General features: G+C 35.4%; 1 protein-coding gene across 3 annotated transcripts in view; it reads left to right on the forward strand.

Moving 5' to 3' along the window:
- DGKB (diacylglycerol kinase beta) overlaps positions 1–22,283 on the forward strand; it is a gene marked incomplete at its 3' end in the record, with an annotated part of 923,203 nt that overhangs the window by 347,521 nt on the left and 553,399 nt on the right. For 2 of the 3 annotated variants that reach the window (XM_082632047.1, XM_082632048.1), the window contains 3 exons: positions 5,684–5,760; positions 9,626–9,646; positions 21,070–21,223. In XM_082632047.1, coding sequence (XP_082488173.1) covers positions 5,684–5,760; positions 9,626–9,646; positions 21,070–21,223 — 252 coding nt within the window. Of the gene's footprint in view, positions 1–5,683; positions 5,761–9,625; positions 9,647–16,699; positions 16,827–21,069; positions 21,224–22,283 lie in introns of those variants that run through there. The other variant, XM_082632049.1, reaches the window with a different exon arrangement.

Raw genomic sequence — 22,283 nt, forward strand, 5'->3', positions numbered from 1 at the left:
GAGAATTATTATGAGGAGTTCCACAGAGGGCAAATTGCTGTCTGCTGTAGTTGAAGGTGGCCCTGAGAAGTTTTGCAGACAAGGTGGCAGGTAAACTATGGCATATATTATGCTCTAACGTCATTTGACATTGAAGGGAATGCTGGGCAAAAAGAACATCATGAGAAAAGGAAGGACTCTGGAATCATGAGATACCGTGGGAATTGGATGTCTATATATTGAATTGTAAATATGGAAGGCACAGAAAATAAATATCTGTAGGTATGTTTGTATCATATTTTGAGACATCTATGATGCCAATAGGAGGAGCTTTTCAAAGACAAAAGGAAATACTGAATGATGATGATGTGTTTGAAGTCTGTTTAGGATGGAACAAAGGAACAGGAATCTACTGGGCACTAGACACTTTGCTAGACACAGTATTTCAAGGTCTGTATCATTATTCCAATTTTAAGTATTAGAAAACTGAGCCACAGAGAGGTTAAATATATGCCCAGGGACATTCAGCCAAGAGTTCTGGAGCCAAGACTCAAATCCAAATTTATCTGGCTTTAAGTCTTTCCATTACTCCATGGGGCCTTTGCAATTAATCTGACAAACACATGTTGAGTTTTTTGGAATAAAGAAGCAAAGAGGCAGTAAAATCACAAGAGAAGCTTATTCAAGATGCAACAGACACCTAAAGAGATAGGAAGTAAACTAAAAGTGTTCTATTTTTTTATATAGCATTTTTTAGGACCCATTAGCTTGATTCTTCTATTTTCTAATCATTGCCAAATACACTTTTCAATTTATTTTTATGTCAGAATTATATGAAAGGATTTAAATTTTCCTTGAAAATCATGTACACATTCAGAATATTCCTAACTGAACATTTCTGAAATGTAGCTACTTCAACTCTCATAGCATTGGATATTATGTGACTCAGCCAAACATGAGAGGATTCACAGGGAGTGAGTACTTTAGAGGACCTCTGGAACAACTCATGGACTAGAGCAGGTGATAGAAAGACAAGCCAAAATCTCCTCTGTCAATCCCCAGGTAGATTTCCTCCATTTCAGCATATATCAGAAGTGTTTGCTCAACAGAATTACTCCTGCTTTTAGGCTTAGTACCACCTTACTTTTTTTTTTTTTTTTTTTTTTTTTTGCAGTACACGGGCCTCTCACCGTTGCGGCCTCCCCCGTTGCGGAGCACAGGCTCCGGATGCGCAGGCCCAGCGGCCATGGCTCACAGGCCCAGCCACTCTGCGGCATGTGGGATCCTCCCAGACCGGGGCACGAACCCGTGTCCCCTGCATCGGCAGGCGGACTCTCAACCACTGCGCCACCAGGGAAGCCCCACCACTTTACTTTTTAGATGATGCTGAGAGTGATGGAAAAGACAACCTAAAATGACCCTGTTCTCTTTGTTGTGGTTAATAACATTAAATTACTTCCTCGTAAGATGGGTATGCTAGTCAGAAGGCAGCAATTGGTATCCAGTGTTCTTCTCTAAGTTTTCTGCCCTAGTAGCCAAGGCAAGCATTGTTGACTCTGGAATTAGCCCTCTATTTCAGAATTGCCTCAAGTCACGATCCTCCTTTGCTTTCTAGGAGACCCAGTATTTTGTGCTGAGCATCTGTCCTAATCCCTTATCCCAAGGGTTAAAGCAGCTGTTTTAACCTGGCTGCCTGGCATTTCAGTTGCCAATCTTTTTGGAACCCGGACCTTTGTCCCACTACAAATGCGTATTAACTGTGAATTGATCTCCCAGTTCACAGCTGCCTGCCTCTCTGGCTTCCTGCCTGGATTTCTCAGCCCAGAATCTGTCACTGTGCTGTCATACTTGAAGTTCCAATATTAGCTCAAATATGACTGAAACTATGTCTTTCACTCAACTACTATCTGTTCATCTAGGTGTCACTTCCTTGGTATGTCTTGTACTAGAGGGTAGGTTGGACATAGTTATGCATCCTTTCTTCTCTTTGCTGCCCCAGTGTATTTTTGCTTTTGTTTTTTGGCCAAGCCATGTGGTTTGAGGGACCTTAGTTCCCGTACCAAAGATCAAATCCATGCCCCCTGCAGTGGAAGCACAATGTTCCACCCACTGGGCTGCCGGGAATTCCTGCCCAGTGTTGTTTTGGACAGACAGTTGATTATAATCAAAAGTTAGGAATGTTTATGATGATAGGTAATAGGAACAAATCCAGAAAAGCAACTGAGTTACAAAATAAGTGTGTGTTCCTGTAAAGATATGTAGAACACAGCAGTAGGTATTTCACAATCCAGTGCAATTTGGGAATCCAAGCAGATATGTAGACAGTTTACAAAAGGGAATTCTGTTTAACTACTACAGGGCTAAGGCAAGATATCTGGAACCCTCTGATGTTCCATGTACAATCTCCATCTATAGCAGATTGGCTGGAAAAGTCAAGACTTTAGTTTCAGGAAGGTTGGACCCAAAACGTTTACTGGGACATGAATAGAAGAGCAAGATACGGCTCCAGGTTCTAAACTAGATTGTGAAGTGGGAATTGGATTGTGGGTAAACTTCAGATGTCAAGATGTTAAAAATGGAACTTGAGAATTGGAAAAGGAGCAAGTTGAGTTGATGATGATTCATCTGAATATGAATCAGAGCTTCTTAAATTGTCCCAGACCAAGATCATCACTGAGCCTCAGTTCATGGAAAATGCAGTCACAGAAATAGAGATTTTGGCTCTTAATTCATGAATTTATTCCTAGTGGTCTCCCACTAAGAATATTCCAGTGTAAACTATGACCAGTAAACTGTTAAAAAGTGACGTGAATAATTTTGAAGGCTGTTGCTTTCTCCAGGGCGTTTATAAATGATTACTGATTGTGTATTCCTATGCATATGTGAAATGAAAAGCCCATCTTCAGGTGGTATCTCTGAAGTTCTGTGGAGGTCCTGTGTATAAGAAACCAAATTTTTCTTCTTCTCCTTCAGTTTTTTTTTCTTTTCTTTCTTTTTTTTTTTTCCCCTTCAGTTTTATCATGGAGCCAAGCTATGGTTAAAATAGTCTATTGGGTTATATTATTCCAGGATTTACACATCTATATATGTATGTCTCTGTAGGTATGTACAGAAGGGTCTGAATCTACATCTATAAACAAGAGGAAGTAAAAGGTGTTCTGCTAACTTAGAATAGTGCTTTATCATCCACAGAGAAGGATTTGGGAGTAAGGAGTCAGCTTCATGTCTCTTTTTAATATAGCACCTGGTCTCTGAAGTAGTATAAGTTTCTGCCAAGGTGCACATCAAAGCAATTACTGTAATTTGTTGTATTCTAGGAATAGCTGTGATTATTTCAATCCCAATATTTATTGCAATTCTATTGTTTCAGCTTTGTAATAAATTGAATGCTGTGCAAAAATGAAAATGTGCATTTTCTTCCGTAGGGAAACCTTCAATTTAGCAAGAGACACAGAATAACAAATTAACCTTGATCACAGTATTGAAAGTGCTGGCAAGATATATAATGAAAAATATTTATACATAGGAATCTGTACGGGCTTCAAGCACGTTATAGTGCATGCGTGCATGCGCAAACACACACACACACACACACACACACACACACCCAGAGAATCTCAACAAAAAGACAAACAACCCAGTTAAAAAATGGTCAAATGGCCAATACGCACATGAAGAGGTGTTCAAGATCATTAGTCATTAGTAAATGACTACTCAAGTGCAAATCAAAACCATTTTATATCCATAGGATGGCTTTAATTAAAAAACTAAAAAATAACAAGTATTGGCAAAGATACGGAAAAACTGGAACCCTCATACGTTGCTGATAGTAACGTAAAATAGTACAGCCCTGTGAAAATCTGTTTGGCAGTTCCTCAAAACGTTAAACATAGAATTACCATATGACCCAGCAATTCTCCTCTTAGGCATATACCCAAGAGAACTGAAGCATATATTTGAACAAAAACATGTATACGTTAATGTTCATAGCATCATTATTCATGGAAACAACTCAAATGCACATCAGCTGATGAATAAATAAGCAAAATGTGGTATATTCATAAAATGGAATATTTTTTACCTGTAAAGAGGAATGAACTACTGACACATGCTACAACATACATTAACCTTGAAGGCTTTATGCTAAGTGAAAGAAGTCAAACACAAAGACGATACATTATATAATTCTATTTGTATGAAAAATACAGGGTTTTGGGGTTTCTTTTGGGGATGAAGAAAATGTTCTGGAAATAGATAGTGGTGATGGTTGCACAGCATTGTGAATATACTAATAAACCACTGAATTGTATACTTTAAAATGGTTATTAAAGTGGTAAATTTATGTTGTGTGAATTTTATCACAATAAAAAAATATAGTCACATACATATAAAACTAAACAGAATTTATGGTATAAAGAAACAAATTTATAAATACAAATGAAAGTATAATTTGTAAAGTATAGGCATGATGCATTTGATGGGCATCTAAGAGTGTATTTTTTAAGAGTGTTTCAAAAGCTTATTTGTAAATTAGTTTTTTGGGAACTGGAACATGTTTCGTGATGATTCAAAAATCACTGAGTCTTAGCAGGTAGGCAGGAAAGATTATATTCAAATGCTAGGAAATAATATCCATGCCCTGTTCCCTAATAGGAAACTAAAAATCTTTTGATTATTTCCCACATTTTAATTTCAAGCTGTTTTTATCACTGTTATTTAAACTGATTGAATATTTAAATGACAGCAGTATTTGTTAGGTGTTGTTTTCCTCTCACTTACATATATAATTCTGAGATTTCTTAGTCAAAATTATATTTTGATAACTATGAGAACATTATGTTAGTAGATTGAATACATATATTTTATTATATCTCTATATAATTTTTAAGTCTCATAATATTTGTGTTCTTCCATGACATTATTTCATGCATTAATTCAAGATTCTTTTGTTACCATCTTAATATGATGAAACTCCTGAAAATTATAAAAATTTTGACAAAACATAATTTAAAATACTTTTCATAACATATCTAAACTTTTTTCTTAATTAATATAAAATAAGTTGAGCTTTATGTATGTTTAGAAAATTCTCTCTAAAAATGCCTGCAAAATACTAAGATCTATAGTTTGCCTCTGAATGGATTCTATTTTCTTATTTATTCAGCAGGGCTATTATTAGTTAATAGACTGATTCTTGAAAAATGTACTGTGTATTGTTAAGTTCAACAAAGAATACCTATTTTTTTTAAACCAAGACTATTTCATTAGTTTAGAAGTTATGTTATCAAAAGAAACAGGGAAGAAGCATACTACCCATTCATTTATTTATTTGCACATTAGTTCGTATAATACATAGGCAGTGTCCCCAAAACATACTTTTTCCTGTTTGTTTGGTTTTATTTGGCCCTGCAGTACAGCTTGCGGGATTTCAGTTCCCTGATCAGGGATTGAACCTGGGCCCGGGCAGTGAAAGCACCCAGTGCTAACCACTGGACTGCCAGGGAATTCCCCTGTTTCTTTTTTTGTGATTGCCTTTTCCAATTAGATAGCCCTTCAAAAATGGTAAAGAACATTTTGCATGTTTGTCTTATAATTTAATATCTGATGATATTTATTTATATTTTAAGAAGTCTTTGTTCCTGGACTGGATTATATAACCACAGTAGCATATATAAATAATTTGTGTGTTTTCTATTTCTTATAGATTCTACAAAGAAATTAAAAGACGTTCTTGAAGAATTCCATGGTAATGGTGTGCTTGCAAAGTATAATCCTGAAGGGGTAAAACCTTTTTTCTTTATTTAAGTTTCATATAGATGTTTGGAGGAGGGATTTCTTAATAAAGAGTTCTTGGAAACAGATATTCATATACAAAATGAAATTCATAATGAAATGCTATTCTGGAAGATACATTAAATGGTGTACTACTTTTTTCATCCAAAACCATTTTGCTAATGAAAAGAACATTTCTATATTGTGTGCTTGGAAGTGTATAGATTATTTATAATACATGCTAGGTTCTTTTCCTAAAAGTCAGGAAACAGTTTTAGATAGAAGAGGAGAGAAAGTGTGCCTGACTCTCACTCTATGACCTACAGATGTTAACCCCAAATGAACATTGGCATGGGGCAGGCAGTATTCCCTTGACTGAAGAAAGATTCTGTGATGGATATAAGTGGTCTCTTACTTTAAAGAGCAGGCTTGGATACAAAGAGAAAAATTTTTTCTCCTTATCTTGTTTTAGCCTGTTACCAATAAGCTTATGAATCTTTCCCTATAAAAACTTGATGTCCTGTCAATTGCTTTGAAACACCTTGCTTGAATGAATGTCTTCCCCTCCCTAATTATTTGTTAATAACCTTGTCTTTAAGGCAAGGTTAGCTGAGAAATGTTACATATTAAATGTTTGATCATCATTGCTCTAAGTTCTTTTGCAGCTTCACCAAGTGACAGTTGGGTTGTATGGGAGCTAAAAGAAACTGCCCTTTGTAGAAGACTCTTTTGCCTGGATATATTATCTAGCCATTCATTAGATAGATTTGTTTGCTGATTAAAATGTGATCTGTTTTTTGTTTTCGTTATCATTGTGGTTTTGAATGTTTACAAAAGCAAAGTTCTTGGCTATCCTTAATATTTAACTTCTCTGGGATTCATAGAACTAATATTTTAGTCAAAACCGAATCTCTAAATTCTGACCTCAAAATGTTCATATTGTTTTATAATTTCCTTTTAGTATTTCCAATGCTATTCTTACTCCAATATTTACTATTATTCCTTCCATATTTTTATTCTGTCTATATTCTGATACATAATTATACCTTTTAAAGCTCTTTAACCTAAGATTTATTTTCTTTTTTTAAAACAAAGTTAATGTTTAGTGCCTACAAATGATGCAGAAAATAGACAATTTAAAGCTACTCCCTTTTGCCTATATCATGAGGGAAAAAAGCAGGCATCTGGCCTACATTTTCCTCACATTTTATTTTCCTAGATGCTTTAGAGTGAGAGAAAGAATGTTGGCAGATAAATTGGTAGAACTGAAAATCTCAAAGACCAAGAAAGCAGGGTTGGAAAGGTAAAGATGACAGCTTTACTGAATTGCTGTAAGACCCAAAAAATTCATTAATATTTACATTTCCCAATCATAGTTGAAAACATGCACGTTATCTAATCTACATACAGAGAGAAAAACAGTTTTTTCCTCCTAAAGATAGCTGTCGGCTATAAATTCAGTTGGAATGTGATCTTGTTTGCAAAGTAGACTTTTTGCTTCAATTATTTCTTATTTAAAGGACTCTCAGGACTTAGTCTTACTGATATTATATGTTTCATGAGGATTATCAGTCACCATGTACTGGATTTATTGAGGTAATTACTAGATTCATTGTTAGACACACATATGATGTCAGCCTTTTCAATAATGTAATACCTCTCCATAAGTGCACAGATCTGCTCTTGAAATGCATTATTAAAATAATGAACAGTTGAAAAACAAAAAAGTTAGATCTCATTAAGACCCAAAAGTATTTCTAATTTAAGAGTGAAACCACTCTTAAATTTTAAAGCTGATAGGTATTTTCCCGTCAGGAGAAAGATTTAAAGTTTTTATGAGTCTTTTAAATACTAGTATGTATCTTACAAAAGCCAATAGGAAATATTTAGGAGTATTCAGTGTTTAGAAATAAATCTTTAAGGCCTAGAGATTCTGTTCAGTACATGCCTTCATCAAGTTTATAAAAGGTTACTTTAATAGTAGGACATAATTCATACTGTCAACTCACATGTGCAGTTACCACTCTCTATTGACTGGTCAAGTTGAGCCCAAAGTAGGCATAGATGAGTGACTACCTAATTGATGTTCAGTTGTACAAGAAAAATTAGAAAAGTGATTAATCTAGTCTTGCTTTAGAGTAAATGACTAATACTTTGTTTTCTAAAATGCAGATGGCTTGTATCACCCATATAAAATGTATTTACAAGAGAAAACTACCTAAATATCTCTTAAATTGATTCTCCCCTTTACAAAGTAAAGCTGCTTAAATAGTAGATGTATTATTTTTCTTATGATTCACTTGAACTACTGAATTATAAAAGCTCTGTTTATAAAAGCTTAATCCAGTGAAAATGTGACCTGTTTAAGTCTATTTGAATAGAGGAGAAATATCGTGTAATGTATGGATGATTCATTCATTTTTAATTCCTATGAGGAAATAAATGACAGAATCATAAAATATAAATTTAAACAATGGCTTTAAAGATTCTTTAAGAATAAAAAGGTGTTGAGATAACCAAACAAATATGATTATAAAGTTTTTAAGTAAAGAAACTCATCTTAAGAAAAGTAAAATGGGGCTTCCCTGGTGGCGCAGTGGTTGAGAGTCCGCCTGCCGATGCAGGGGACACGGGTTCGTGCCCCGGTCTGGGAAGATCCCACATGCCGCAGAGCAGCTGGGCCCGTGAGCCATGGCCGCTGACCCTGCGCGTCCGGAGCCCGTGGTCCGCAACGGGAGAGGCCACAACAGTGAGAGGCCCGCATACCGCAAAAAAAAGAAAAGTAAAATGACTTTCCCAAGATTAACCATCTAGGTTTGTGACAATAACCGTAGTTAAAATCTGGTTGTCTGGGATCCCAGTTTAAGACATTTCCTCTTCACTTAATTGGCTAGGCCATTAGAATGAGAGGGAAGACCTGAGGAGATGAGAAGGATAAGGGAAAGGGAAAGGTATTTCACATGCACTGAATGACATTGCATGTCATTGCAAGCATTACATTGCTTCTGTAATGAGCATAGCATGTTCCATTGCACATAATTATTACTGACTCATGCCCAACAAGGTAAGAGATGCCTATTAGTTTCCACCTAATCTTATGTGGACAATATAAAGAGTATGATTACAGGTAGATTGTAGTGGCCATCCAGTCCTAGTGAGAAGGTTCATAGTAAAACACACTCAGAACATCTCAGATATAACTGATTCATGAGAGTCATAGAATTTTATACTATGAGAAAGAATCAGTTTGGCATTGCATATATAAATATTTTTTCCCTGGATTCCAAATTCCACACCAAATTATTTCATCGACATCTAAAGAGATGGGAAGAAATTAAGCAGTGGCTTATGTATAGAAAGATATTTGTCTTTAAAAGGGGTGGAGAGAGGCTAGGTATGTTATTCTAATAGAAGGAAATAGGAGTGGGGAATAAGTATAATTGAATATATCTTTATACTGTTATATTTTCACATTCTTCTCTGGAAGGTTTTAATTATACTGTATGTGTTATTCATTATATTTATCTCATGTCAATTAGAACTGTTTGCTTATTACATTCTAAGATTGATTGATTCGATGATTCTTAAATTTTAGCTGGCATCAGAATCACCTGGGAGTTCTTCTTAAAACAGAGGTTGTTGCCTCCTCACCTTAGTTTCTGGAATGGGGCTCAAAATTTTCTGTTTTTATCAGTTTCCCAGCTGATACTGAAGCTGCTATTTTGGAACCACATTTTTAGACCCATGGATCTAGGGTATGCTTTAAAATCAATCTGTAAAGTTGACTTTTTGGTTAAATTATCAGCAATATGAGTTGATAAGTATAAATTATCTTACCTTAACACATGTATTCTTTCTTTCCTTGCATGCGCAGAAACAAGACATTCTTAAACAAGTAAGACATTTTCTTTTCTATTAAAATCTGTATTTTCTTTCTTTCTTCTGATGTGAGCTATGAATTTCTTATCCATATCACTGAGCTATACTTCTGTACCAATAAGATTCATATGATATATAATATTAACTGTAATACTTATAAAGTTATAAGTGACTGATATTTGTTTAAATTAAAGACTCAAATGGAGGAGCTGATACCTCAGTAGAATCAAAAAGGGTCCAGAGTGCAGGCTTCAGTTTTGTAGACTCTTGAACTTAATTTTCTGATTTCACCGAAATATAATCAGGCTCTGGTAAAATGATCTATTTAATGAAAGTCTTAAATTATTATTTTTCAGTGGGAGATTTAATAATTGCTTTTAAATGAGATGGATAAGGACTTTTTAATTCGTCTACAATGCTGTTAGAATCTGTGAAGAAAATATGAGTGAAAAAGCTCTTGATTTTAGCCCTCCTGGGAAAAAGAGCAATCCATCTATTGTTTCAACCACGCTCTCCTAGTAAAGTCCATTTTGTCAAGGAAGTTTTAGGTCCATAGTTCTGTTGGATACCTAGAATTAAAACACATTTTTGAGTTCTCTAAATGGATGTTTATATCCTACTGAGAATATATCTTACTAAAATGCATGAGCTGTCTAAAACCATAACATTGTCTCCCTTGGACAATACTGGATATGTACTAGTTACTTCTTATTCACAAGTTTCCCTCTTGTTTCAATGACAACAAGCACTGCAGTTTCATCCCCAACATGTCCCAGTACAATTGATTACATCAGAATGATCTTGACTGACTTAGACACTGGTCCTACACACTACAGTCTCCTAGGATGAAGCACAGCTGAAATGGCAACTCATTGACGGTAATGATTTTTACCAGCCCCTTTCACAGGATGGCCTTTCCCTGATCTCATCCCTGAGCTCTGTGGAAACCTACTAGCTCCCCCAAAGACAGTCTACATGAGCTTTATGTTGTTAGGAGGCAACTCCTCAGAGTAAACAGTTGCTTTTATTAAGCAGGCCCTAGTTTTTAAAGGGCATTTGTTGAACACCTTACTCAACAAACACACCATTCTGCACAACCTTCATCCCTGCTCCAGGCTGTTTGAAAACTGGTGGCAAATGAGCATCTTTTCTTGGGGTCAGTAGAATGAGCTTCTTCCTTCCTTTTCCTGGCTTAGCCTTTGTTCTATATGCAGTTGTTTAGTTAGGGAAGCAATTTCAGTTGCAGAGTAGAAAGAACGCGGAAAGCTGAGGGTAGCCAAAAGGAAGAAGAATGAGGGCATGCATACTTATTACTCTATGTGTGTTCTTTGTTTATCAGTGTTCTGTGAGTGTAGGGTTTTCTCTTTACATTTCCTGTCAGTAGATGATTCTTGGCCTAAGGCTGAGTTAAATTTTCTTAGCTCCCTGGGCGTACCCTATCTTTGTACTCAGTACTCTGTACTGGGTTTGTGTTATTCAGACAAGTGAGTTGCTTCAACCCCTTAATAAGAAACCTGGGATTTCAGAACCTACATTTTGTAGTGCTGCTGCCTAATGTATATTTTAAATGTCTTTAACAAGTATATTGACACTATTATAAGTATTAGCAATGATATAAACACCCTTGTATTGTAAGCTATAATTGTACTTCCAGAACCAAATTCAACCTTTGCCATTAAAGAAAGCACCTGGAAAGTGTAACAGAGAAAACATGGTCTTAGGGGTCTTAGGTTTCCAACTGAACTGAGTTCAAATCCATATCTGCCACATATAAGCACGTCTTGGACAAGTTACTTCATCTCTCCTAGCCTGGGTTTTTTCACCTATAAAAGGAAGAGAGTATTGTCTCTACTGAGTTGTGAAAAGGGTTAAATTCTAAAGTATATGCAAAATACTTAAGTCTCTGTCTGCCAGGTGTTCCATTGATGTTTTGAGGCAGTGGCTGTGGATCACGCTGTAAGGAGCAACATGGTTTCATATGAAAGTTCTGGAAAATTTATGAAAGGTGAAAGGGAGAATATCTGAGACACACCCCAACCAATCCTGTAACCTTGATTTTCTCAGAGCCTCACTTTCCTCATCTATAAAGTAGTAAATATAACGCTGTCACTCTGATGTCTTTCCCAACGCTAAATTAATTTCCTTCTACCGTGAGGTATGAGTGGAGGACATGACATGGGATTTGCTTCCCCTATCAGGCCTGGTTGCAATCCAGAGTGCTGTCCTGGCGGTAGTTATAGTGTCTGTTGTATTTGCTCCACCTCTCACAACTGCATAAACGCCAGGACAGTTAGTTAGCAAGGAATGGATGTAACATGTTAACCAGTATTTCTGCTTCTCTTCCCTATTACTATCAGCACAATTTCAGTCATCTTCCTCCTCTTATCAAAGCTACAACCAGAACACAGTTTTGAAAACATAGCAGCAAATTGAAGAATAAAATGCCTACTACAATTGTTATTAACCCAATTTTGACATGTATTACTTATTGTTGAAATACATAGTAACTTTTATTTCGCCATGTGGCTTCAGTTTTTATGCCTTGATACTCAGAGAATTGCTCTTGCATAGAATGGAACCACATCCAACAATTTGAGAAAATATTTGCATGGATACTTGTGAGATTAATTAGTTATGTCATAATTAAACAAATCAAGTTGAATAACTTCTTGCAGGTTTATTTTAATTGCACTGAGGATCAAATCTCAACATTTACAAAAAAACCAAACGATTTTATATCTATGAAAACATCTAGAATTTGAGAACGGACAATCTGCTACATCTATCCTAAATTGAAAGCTTGGATTAATGATTTGACTGCTTCACGTGGCTAGGTGATATCTGTTACAGTTGATATGTCACAGTTGATCCATTTCTCCCTTAATGTTCTGTAATAAATATACAGAAATTTAACAATAGGTAAATATTTAGGGTATATAAAATACAATTATACTAATTGCTTCCAATTGCTTTCTCTACAGATGAGTTTCAAAAACAAGGTTAAATAATTCAAAAAATAAACTAGTAACTCTCCTGAGTTTAATCATAACAGCTAACTTTGATATGCAGTATTTAAACATTCTGTGTAGGTTGCTCTTTCATTTCTTTCATAACATTTATTAAATAATTTATATGAGTTAAAAATCAGGTTAGAGAAAAAGTGATGCTGGGATCCTCAGATGATCTTTTTCACTTCTTCAGGGAGAGTTGAGCAAACTCTTTAGGTGCTTGCTACAACTAAAACTTATCTTAAGGTTTGTATGTTGTTTTTGTTTGTGTGTTTTCATCAACAGGAATAGTTTTTTTGAGCAGAAGTACATTTAAGGATATTAGGGGAAAATAAATCTAGAGATTTGTGTAGAAAGGCCTAGAGTGTCTAAGGATTTTAAGGTTTTTTTTAATAGGTAAAGGAAATCATGAATGATATTCCTAAGATCAACGAGTTAAATTGTCCACTTAGGAAAATACTTCTAAAGCCAATGTGAACAACAGGCTTGAGTTAAAGGGAAGACCAGGTATGAGTTATTGGAGCAGTCCAATCAAATGATGAAAACTGGGAGGGCAGTTGGGATTGTAATAGAGGCCGGGGGCAGAGTTAGAACACATTGCAGATATATGGTCAAAAGTAATAGGTTAAAAAAAAAAAAAGTAATAGGTTACACTTAGTATATCAAAAAGAGTTACGGTCAACTCAGTTTTCAAGATTGTGGAACTGAGTAGAGATAGTTATGCCATTACTTTTTATTTTTATACTTTATTTTATTTCCCTTTTTTCTCTAATGGCTAGTTTATTGATACACTAGTCAATACATTTGACGGTGATAAACCAGTTGTACTAGGTATGAATATTGAAAAATCAAAATCTGTCAATAGAATTATACTTCGATTAACTATAACATAGTAGCCTTTGAAGTCAGAAATATTTAGGTCCTTGGCACTAACTAGGAGCTTTTGGCTTTGGGCAATTTGCTTGACTTTTCTGAGCCTCAGCTTTCTATCTATAAAATAGGAGTGATAGTAGCATTTACTTAAGGGGTTATTGTGAGGATTGAAGTATAGCATACACATAACATATTAATACTTAGTGCAGTTCCTGGAACACAATAACATTTAGAGAGTTTCCATTATATGCAACAAACATATTAAGCAAACACCTAATTTTATTTTTCCACTTATGGATAATAGAATGTATCACTAACTATGAAGATTAAAAGGAGATATTGGAGGCTTTAAGAAAGAGTTTGGCATAAAAGCATGCACTGGTGAGAGATAAATATACAGAAAGTGAGAAAAGCACTTGGAACAAAAATTATTGGGTTGCATCCCAAATGCATTTATTGCATGTATGTTATATACTGGATATTGTATCTGGTCCTGATCTTTGCTATCAAAAAGTGTCAAACTATTACATATATTTTCAAATTGCTGACAAAATGCTTCAACTCAGGGAATTCTTAAGCCCTGAATTCTTAAGTCTTTACCCAGTTGTAAAATGTCCATCCCTCACTCTCACGTGCTGGCTGACTATTTCCTAGTTTGTCTTCTACACCTTCCCATCTTGATATTTCTCCCAATAATAACCCTGGTATATTGGGGCCTTGATGGGTTAGAAAGAATAGAATTTATAGGAAAGTATATATTTGAAACCATACCAAATTTTTGGTTATTTTGTTATCATTAGTTTGTTGATTTTATTTTATTTTAATCTGCTGCAATGTTAAATATATAGCCATATGCTATTATACTTTAAAATAATCTCATTTGAGATTTATTAAGTGAAACAGTATATTCCTGCTTAGAAGCTTTTTCTATTTATTCTATTTCATAAATTCTTACCATTCTACCTGAATCAATTTTCTTTGTTGTTAGATTTCCTACAAAGAGGTAATTGAGTGAAATTGTGCTATTTTTTTCTTCTTTTTTTGCTATTCCACTGTCCATACTTCAAATACATAAGGAGGACTTACAATGTAAAAGACACTATTTTAAGCACTATGTGATGCAGTGTTGTGTTGGATCTTACAGTCTAGCAGGGAAGAAGAGATACTTGTAATTCTACCTGCACACATACCTTCATTAAGAGAACTCCCTTTGGAAATTTTCTTTCAAAGTAAAGATGCAAGTAAGCAGTCATTAAAAACTGACATTATTAATGAAAATTATATACGCATAGTTGTTCCCAAAGTCTTTACTGAGTTTTATTTTTTGAGGAGAAATAACTTTTAGAGCATTTGGTGTGTGCCTCAGTAACAGCTCACAGCAGTTCTAGTGACAGCACTGAAACATAGGCAAGACGACGTCCTACTCCGTGAAAGTGGATTCCTGCTAAGTACAAAATGTAGTTGGATACAGACTCTTGATCACAAGATATACTGAAAATCACGATAAGAATAATCTGCTTAAAGTTCTTCCAATCCATTATTTGTATTTCATAATTACTAAAATAACTTGGAGTAGCGTTGTTTGTTATTCTTGCCATTTATCGTCTTACTGAAAAACATGTTTCTAATTTTCTCTTTACTGAGACTTAATAAATGTTAGTTTTAGGTAAAGACAAGTACAACTAATAAATTATGCACCTCTGAGGTAGTAAAAATAATTTCATTTGCCAAAACTAAGCTTTAAAAATCCAGTGTGAAATTCACACTTTCACTTTCACTCTTTATCTTCAACAGAAGTTTCTCCATGGCAGTTTTAGGAGACTGTCAAGGACCTCTCTGAAATTTGAAGTAATGAACAATAAATTGCAATACAAAATAAGCATAAACAATCAGACATTTAAAGTGCACACTTTTCTTCTGAAAGTATTTTAATATAAAAAATATGTATTTGAAATCTCAGGAAGTTAGCCATGCTACATATTAATTTATATACTTTGGTTCAGTGACCTTTACATCAATGTTCAATTTAATAAAATTAGTTAATGATATAAATTAGACAGCAGAATTGAAATGGAAATGGTGAAAGAAAGCCTCTAATTTATGTTACTGCCTACCTCATTTGATCAGAGTTCTTTTGCCCAGTAGCCAACAGTATTGTACACATAGCAGGTACTCAGTCCATACTTGCTGGTAAATGAATTAAAGTCATTTCTTTGTGAATGGTTTTAGCTAGTACCTTAATCTATAATAGTTCAATGATTCCTTTTTTCTTTTAAAGATCACTTATTAATCAGCCGTGTATACAAGTTTGTTAGAAAATGTGAAAATTGGACTATCTTTTGTGTGATATAAAAGTTATAAGATCCTATTATATAAAATGATCCTATTATATAAAAGAGTCTTATGATCCTATTATGGTCACATGATCCTGTTAAAATGTGTTAGACCATGTGATCTCCTGCTGCAATCCCTCCAGTAACTGTTCCTCTCACTCAACCTTAAAACCATAATGCTTGGGCCTCCCTGGTGGCGCAGTGGTTGAGAGTCCGCCTGCCGATGCAGGGGATACGGGTTCGTGCCCCGGTCTGGGAGGATCCCATATGCCGCGGAGCGGCTGGGCCCGTGAGCCATGGCCGCTGGGCCTGCGCATCCGGAGCCTGTGCTCTGCAACGGGAGAGGCCACAACAGTGAGAGGCCCGCATACCGCAAAAAGAAAAAAAAAAAAAAAAAACAAAAAACATAATGCTTTATTGACTGTCTAGTACATGCTACAGGATCAGCCCCCATCCACACACCACCAAAGATCCTCTTTCTCTATGACTCTAGTCCTCCCTCAGTCCTGCTCTGGACCCCTGTTCTTCCTCACTAGCTCCTACAGCAAATCCTCTAAAACAGGACCGTCTTAATACCTCAGGATATTTGCACCACCTGTTTGATCTGGAATGTTCTTTCTCCAAATATGTATGAAGCTCTCTCCCTCATCTCATTTAAATCTTTATTCAAAGAATCGATTCTCATTTCCTAGTCCTCAGGTTTAAAACTGTAAGCACCCCTCCCCCATATATAAACCTTTCCTTTATTTTTTTAGTCAACATTTAATACCTTCAGACAATGTACATTTATCCTGTTTATTTTGGTTTTTTTTTTATTTCCTTCATTGGAAGATAAGCCTCCTGGTGGAAGGAGTTTTGCATGTATCAGTAACATCTTTACACACCACCGAGAACAGAGCCCAGTACAAAGTGGATGTATGCATGATGAACGTTTGCTGAATATGAGAAAATCTTCATCCCAAGACTGCCAAAATAAATTAAAGTAATGATAGAATGACAACATTTATTTTCATTCACTTTGAATCTACTTGGATGAATACTAGAGTTATTTCTTTAGTATTAGCAGGGATTTAAACCAAGAAACCAGATGGTCAGATATAGTAATGAAAGGCATATAGAAATATGTTTTTGGATTTGTGCCAACTTGGCAACAACATCTGAGCAGCTTCCCAAGTTTGTATTCTTTACAGATTCTCTGTGTTATCTCCCTAAATAGTCTGTGCCTGTTCCTTCAGGAAAAAAGAAAATGAAAAAGCAGTTTTCAAAATTTTAAACATCATTTGGTGTATCTGTCTTTGAGCTTACAGCCAGTTTGATTTTTGAACACTCATTCAATTGCCTGACCCTACTTTTTTCATTAGTGTTTCTATTGCTATGCATATAAATGATCTCATTCTATTTAAAGGTCACAGTCTTCAAAACCCAGTGCTAATGCTGCTAGATGATAGCAGTAGAAAATAAGGTACTTAAATTTTAAGATATTCTGCTAAATCATGAGATAAGGAAAATATATAGATTGAGGACATTATCCACTTACAGAAATGTTTGGTACTTTGGACAACATAGAATTTTAGAAAAGATTGGAAAATCTTTTGCTAATAAGAAAGAAATGGGTTAACCAGTAAAGGCATTGAAGATTAATTCCTCAGTGAATCTGAAACACTGAAGCAGCTGCCTTTTGGCTCTGAAGAAGTTTGGGTTTTGCAGCATTGTAAGCTGTGTGTAATGACAGGAAATGTAAGAGAAAGGAAGTTTGCTGCCACCAATAATGTAACGAAGTTGGAGGAAAAAGTTGACATCATCAGTAAAACTTCAGTCATAAATAGGATGACATCATCTCATGGAAATCATTTAAGAACTAGGGAAATCTTTATTCTATTCTTATGTCTATGATAAGTTTTTATTTTTTTTTAAAGGAAGATAATCTATTTTTAAAGGCTTGCTTTCTGAAGGCAGTAATTTGCCAGTGTTGCCTGACACAGAAAAATTACAGCAAAAATATCTAAGACCCAAAAAACAGAGGGTTAGATTTGGAAAAATGCAATGAAATTCTAGTTTCCTGGACCAATAAAGAGGTGGGCAAATTAAGATAATGAAAAAACCCAGCTAACCTCAAACAAGTGCTTCTTTTTACTTATTCCTTTCTTTTTTTTTTTACTATTTTATTTCTTTGACATCCTTTGTGTCCAAGGGTGCGTTAAGTGCTTTACATCAATTTATTATTACATTTAGGCAGCAATGCTGAACAGTTGATCTTATATGGAGGAAATTAAGGTGTAGAGATGTCAGATAATAAAACTAAGCTATTTTTTCATTGCTGAGCAAGAGAGAGCTACACTGGAGAAAATTCAGAAAGTTTTCCTGAGATCTGAAAAAAGAAGGACCAAGGAGAAATGTATTCCTTATTAAGAGGGATGTCATGCATTAAGTTCACTTCTTCCTTTGGTTGGCTATTTTTTTGGTTTTCCTCATTAAATCACAAGCACCAATTTCAAGGAGGTCCTGTGTGGGTTATCACACTTGGGATGTGGCAGATTTTTCCTTAAAAAGAGCAGATACGTTTCTTGCCCCAAATCACTCAGGTGGTGAGTGGAGGTATTGGAATATGAAACAAAATCATTTTATTCTGAAGTCCTTGTTTTTGTTTTTGTTGGTTGTTTGGTTGGTTGTTGTTGTTTTCCTGTGTTACCACGTCAAACCCTTGGCTTGAAATAATTGCTTTAAGATATAATCTTATTGTAAAGGAAGATTCAGAGAAAAAAGTTAAGCATTTATAGTCTTTTGTTCACATTTTATTACCTGGTTTCTCAAAAAACGAAACAAAAACAAATGAAAAACAATAAACAACAACAATTAAAAAAAACACCCAGAAAAAAACAATGAACCATATAATGATTTGTTAAATGGAAACATTTAAGTTAATATGGTTTTAAGGCTCATTCGTCAAATACTATTTGGAATTCTTCCTAGCAAATCAAGAGGTTTGTGTTATAGATGAAGAATTTGAGGCACAGAGAGCTTAATAAATTGCCCACTGTCACACAGTTGGAAAGTGTTGGATCTGAGAGTTGATCTAGGTAGTCTGACTTCAATACCATGCTCTGTCATCTGTTATGTTTCCAAACACAGTGCTGACTACAAAAGGGTCCAGGAAGAAAAGCAACTATAAGTAACATTGATTTTAATCACAATGCTTGTGAATGTTTACCATACAAATTTCCTATAACTTTGCATATAAAATTAACTCCTGCGTTCTCCATAGACCTTACATGTTGAAGATTATTGACAAGTGTTGGTCACTCATCCAGCTGAGTGTGGATTACTTCTCTTTTGATAGGCCATCCTGAGGAATCCTATTAGTAGGAATAGGTGCCCTCCTCAAGGCAACTTATTTGGATATACTAGTCTGGCTGCTGGCCTCATCTGTGTATTTTGAAACCTTGGCTTCATTCATTGTGGCAAGTTGCTTTTTGAAAGTACTTCTGCTAATTGATGCTATTCTTTATATATTCATATTATTCACAGTTTTTAGTTTTGTGGTTCATTCCACTAGTAGAATTTACAGTATTCTGTGGTGTAGGTGATTCATTAAATATGAAAGGAAACAAAGTCTTTTTACCGCCACCAATATAAACATCTGAAGTGCCCTTCTGAGAATTAATAAGCAAAGCAAGACTAAGTTAAGTTTAACCAAAAATGTCAGATTAAGTTATAGACAGTGTCTTGGAACCATTAATAAATAAAGTGAAGTTTTTGGTTTTGTTTTGTATTAGCTTGAGGTTAATGTTAGGTACAAAAACATACACAGTACATATATTTAAAGGGCATGCAATCTAATCTGCAAAAATTTACTTTCTCGTAATGATACCCCTGTATGTCTGATTCCCTTTTAGGTTTATTCAAAAGAGTACAATAATAAAATTGGTTGTTCTCTACCAGCTTATCCCAATATTTTTACATAGGAAAAATAGACTTTTTGTATCCAAAATATCAGTTTATGTAATTAATTTTATTCTCCTCTGCCAGGATTCTGTAAAAAATTGGGAGCATTAATCTGCCAAGTTTTTTTTTTTTTCCTTATTTTTAGTTTCATCTCAGTTATGTTAAACTGGGTAATAAAAAAATGCCCTTCAAGGGCTTCCTATGAGGCTTATAGCCCTTGCAGTCTCTTGATCTGGACAGATGTGGCTTTATCTCAGTTTCTTCTCTGTAGGTTTCCTAGTCCCTTCAAATGGCCTACTGGATAGTATCCAACACAGCTCCAGGGACCTTCTCTTCCATGAGGTCTACAGCTATTTCCCAGGCAACATTTCTGCATCATTGTCCCTTCAGTCACAAGGAGGGTTGGCCAAGCCCAGTACAATACCATTTTCTTGTCTTTGTCCCGAGTACCTGTATCCTTGTCCTCAGTTTCCCAGGCAGGAGTCACATCCTGGCCCACTGTCCTCATCTACTTGGAGAAAGCAAGCTCTCCTAGTAGTTCCTGTGAAATGCTCTCATTAACTTGAGGATAGAAGGTGGCTCCCATCACCATTTCCCCAAGTGGACATGGAGATTCTCAAAGTAGCAATGGTTCTTCGCATGTAAATGCCAACGCTTTTATAGTCCTGCAGTGAGTAAGAGTGGGCATGGATCTTGAAGTAGATTCCTTTGAAAATCTGCATAGGAAGATTTAGAATTTCACTTTAGAATTTTATATCCATTCGTCTTGGTGTTAGGGTGAAACTTTCATATCAACCACTTTCTCCAATTGTTGAAAATAATATTCACCATTAGAGACAAAGAAAGGAGATGAGAGAAATACCTTTCTTTCTGAGTATTCATGCTGTGTTCATGATTCTGCACTGACATCTTCACATAATTGTCTGATTTAATCATCATAACAACTTTACGGGATTGGGAATATTATACTCAATTTACAGAGGAGGAAATTAAATTTCAAAGAGTAAAAATTTTAAGGCCACATAGATACTGTGGAAATAGAGATGTCTGAGTGAAAAGCTCCTGCTTTTCTTGCTCCATTATTTCAGGTAAGACATACAAATCTAATCACTGGTGTCAACCTAGGACTGACTGCCCGATTCAGTTCTCAAATAGTTACCTTCCTTTTGTAGACTTGAATTTAAGAATGTTTGAGGTCATGTCTCCTACTAATGTTTTTGAGCATAGCACAAAATCTTAACATTGGCTGAGTCTTAAAATATATGTTTAAATTTTTTTTTCAGACAATAGATTTTGAAGGTTTCAAGCTATTTATGAAGACATTCCTGGAAGCCGAGCTTCCTGATGATTTCACAACACACCTTTTCATGTCATTTAGCAACAAGTTTCCTCATTCTAGTCCAATGGTAAAAAGTAAGCCTGCTCTCCTCTCAGGTGGTAAGTTTAATTATTTACTTTAAAAATGCATGTAATGCAAAAACCTCAAAGGGAAAAATCATTATAAGTTCTCTATAAGATGAGATGATTTGTTTAAAAATTACCTTTATTGCAGGATTTATCCTTTCATACTAAGACTGTGCAAGTAAACATTAGAGTAAATATACTTTATCATTATTCATCACTTGTCATTTCAATGTCTTAGAAGTCTGTGTTTAGGTAATAATTTTAAGAGATACTTCCATCAAATATAGCAAAGTGCTCTTTTAAATGACTGGAATATATGTATATGTGTGTATATATATATATATATATATGTATATGTAGTCACAAAGCAGTTATGTAAAAACATAGTATTTAATATCAGTTGTTCAAATTACCAATATACTTTCACATTTTTAGATTTGTAAGCTCAGAACAGAGTTTAGATTTTTCTCTTAGATACTTAGTTCAGTTTGTCACCATAGAGATGGTTGGTTCTCTCATTAGGTGTAGCTTTTTAGAGATGTCTAATGCATTACTACTTGTCACTAATTGTATCACTCCACACAGTCAGGAAAATAGAAATCTCACTATATTACTTTAGAAAATGTGCAATAGGAAACTGGTTAAACAGTGTTGGAGAGTTGAAAAAGTGAAGATGAACACAGAGACAAACTGAGGTAGAACCATAGGAAGCAGATGCCTCCCCTGGGTTGGAGTCATCAAAACCCAGAAGATTGGAAGGAGGACCTCTTGGAGCTGGGAGGCAGAGTTGGGGGGTGGGTGTTGCCTGGCAGGTCTCACTGTCAGACTCCTGTGGAGGGGATCCTTCCTGATTGGCTCTGATAGCTCAGGAGCTCAGGGAAGAGTGTGCAGCCCTGGAAGTCAGACCTCTTACAACATCACCATGGTCTGTGCAGGACTGAATTGTGGGAGCTCACTGCGCCTTCTTGGTGTGGCAGTAAGCTGGAGACTAGAGCGCCTTGCTACTGGAACCAGGGGCTGGGATGGTGAGATGCTGGAGAGATCTAACAGATAAGTGCAGATAGACCAGCAGGAACTAGTCCCTTCTCCCTCC

Source organism: Mesoplodon mirus, assembly GCF_964341445.2.
Source record: "Mesoplodon mirus genome assembly, chromosome: 9".
Classification (NCBI taxonomy): domain Eukaryota; kingdom Metazoa; phylum Chordata; class Mammalia; order Artiodactyla; family Ziphiidae; genus Mesoplodon; species Mesoplodon mirus.